General features: G+C 47.7%; 1 protein-coding gene across 1 annotated transcript; it reads left to right on the forward strand.

Annotated features, from left to right (window-relative positions):
• The first annotated feature begins 335 nt into the window (after positions 1-335).
• On the forward strand, positions 336-2009 carry LOC104921455 (tripartite motif-containing protein 16-like). Its single transcript, XM_019261507.2, has one exon. The coding sequence runs from the start codon at positions 336-338 to the stop codon at positions 2007-2009; it is 1674 nt and encodes a 557-aa protein (XP_019117052.2).
• Positions 2010-2224: the final 215 nt, after the last annotated feature.

Below are 2224 nucleotides of genomic sequence, written 5' to 3' on the forward strand. Positions count from 1 at the left end.
TTTTGGACTCATTTCCAGGTGAAACTTTAACATGAACTATTTTCTTCACAGCGATCAAAGTGTATGAACTCTACAGATCATTTACAAGCTCCTCTTCCTGGAATGACTCAGCTCTTGATAAGCCCTCCCTCTTCTTCCTGCTCTCAAACACAGCCAGCTCCTCTCTGCTCATGTTTCCTTGTTCCCTCCCCCTCAGATCTACAGTTTGAAGATGGGTGGAACCAACATGTGCTGACGTGTCAGCTGACAGGCCGCATGTTGTTGAGATCAGAGCTCAAACTAGTTTCATTTCTGAGGAAGTCAAACTCAGACAGTCGTCGACGCGGAGAGGAGAAATGGCGCAGCAAGGAAATAAACTGGACCGGGAAACCTTCTCTTGTCCGATCTGTCTGGATCTACTGAAGGATCCGGTGACTATTCCCTGTGGACACAGCTACTGCATGAACTGTATTCAAAACTTCTGGGATGGAGAGGATGAGAAGAGAATCCACAGCTGCCCTCAGTGTAGGCAGACCTTCACACCGAGGCCTGTCCTGAAGAAAAACACCATGTTAGCAGCTTTAGTGGAGGAACTGAAGAAGACTGGACTCCAAGCTGCTCCTGCTGATCACTGCTATGCTGGACCTGAAGATGTGGCCTGTGATGTCTGCACTGGGAGAAAACTGAAAGCTCTGAAGTCCTGTCTGGTCTGTCTGGCCTCTTACTGTGAGAAACACCTCCAGCCTCATCATGATGTAGCTCCATTAAAGAAACACAAGCTGGTGGAGCCCTCCAAGAAGCTCCAGGAGAACATCTGCTCTCGTCATGATGAGGTGATGAAGATGTTCTGCCGTACTGATCAGCAGTGTATCTGTTATCTCTGCTCTGTGGATGAACATAAAGGCCACGACACAGTCTCAGCTGCAGCAGAAAGGACTGAGAGGCAGAGAGAGCTCGAGGTGAGTCGACTAAACATCCAGCAGAGAATCCAGGACAGAGAGAAAGATGTGAAGGAGCTCCAACAGGAGGTGGAGGCTATCAATGGCTCTGCTGATAAAGCAGTGGAGGACAGTGAGAAGATCTTCACTGAGCTGATCCGTCTCATGGAGAAAAGAAGGTCTGATGTGAAGCAGCAGGTCAGATCCCAGCAGGAAACTGAAGTGAGTCGAGTCAAAGATCTTCAGGAGAAGCTGGAGCAGGAGATCACTGAGCTGAAGAGGAAAGACGCTGAGCTGGAGAAGCTCTCACACACAGAGGACCACAACCAGTTTCTACACAACTACCCCTCACTGTCACGACTCAGCCAATCTACAGACTCATCCAGCATCAATATCCGTCCTCTGAGGGACTTTGAGGATGTGACAGCTGCTGTGTCAGAGCTCAGAGATAAACTACAGGACGTTCTGAGGGACCAACGGACAAACATCTCACTGACAGACACTGAAGTCCATGTTTCACTGTCAGGACCAGAACCAGAGCCCAAGACCAGAGCTGAGTTCTTAAAATATTCACGTGAACTCACACTGGATCCAAACACAGCAAACACACAGCTGTTATTATCTGAGGGGAACAGAAAAGTGACAAGAATGAGACAACCTCAGTCTTATTCTAGTCACCCAGACAGATTCACTGACTGGTCTCAGGTCCTGAGTAGAGAGAGACTGACTGGACGTTGTTACTGGGAGGTGGAGAGGAGAGGAGGAGTTCATGTAGCAGTCGCATACAAGAATATCAGCAGAGCAGGGAGATCAGATGAATGTAGATTTGGACACAATGACAAATCTTGGACGTTATATTGTGGCACAAACAGTTATAACTTTTATTACAACAAAGTCCAAACTCCCGTCTCAGGTCCTCGGTCCTCCAGAGTTGGAGTGTACCTGGATCACAGTGCAGGTATTCTGTCCTTCTACAGCGTCTCTGAAACCATGACTCTCCTCCACAGAGTCCAGACCACGTTCACTCAGCCTCTCTATGCTGGACTTTATGTTTATTCTGGATCCTCTGCTGAGTTGTGTGAAGTCAAATAGACAGAAGTCATTGAAGGGTTAAATTCTGTGTTTCATGTCTTCAGCTTGTTTTGTTTCCATCATTGTTGCTGACAGCTGATTGTTGTGGCATTTCTTCACCTGTCAATCAAACACTGTGGGCGGTACTTTGCCCTCTTCTCATTGGTGGTTGTGTAAATGTTTGAGTTTCTGTAGGTGGCGCTCCTTCCTGTGTCTGTTTAGCCATGGAGGCTATC

Source organism: Larimichthys crocea, chromosome I, assembly GCF_000972845.2.
Source record: "Larimichthys crocea isolate SSNF chromosome I, L_crocea_2.0, whole genome shotgun sequence".
Lineage (NCBI taxonomy): Eukaryota > Metazoa > Chordata > Actinopteri > Sciaenidae > Larimichthys > Larimichthys crocea.

Excerpts from the sequence above, each read along its gene's own strand:
- LOC104921455 (XM_019261507.2), top strand. The coding sequence starts at position 336 with ATGGCGCAGCAAGGAAATAAACTGGACCGGGAAACCTTCTCTTGTCCG.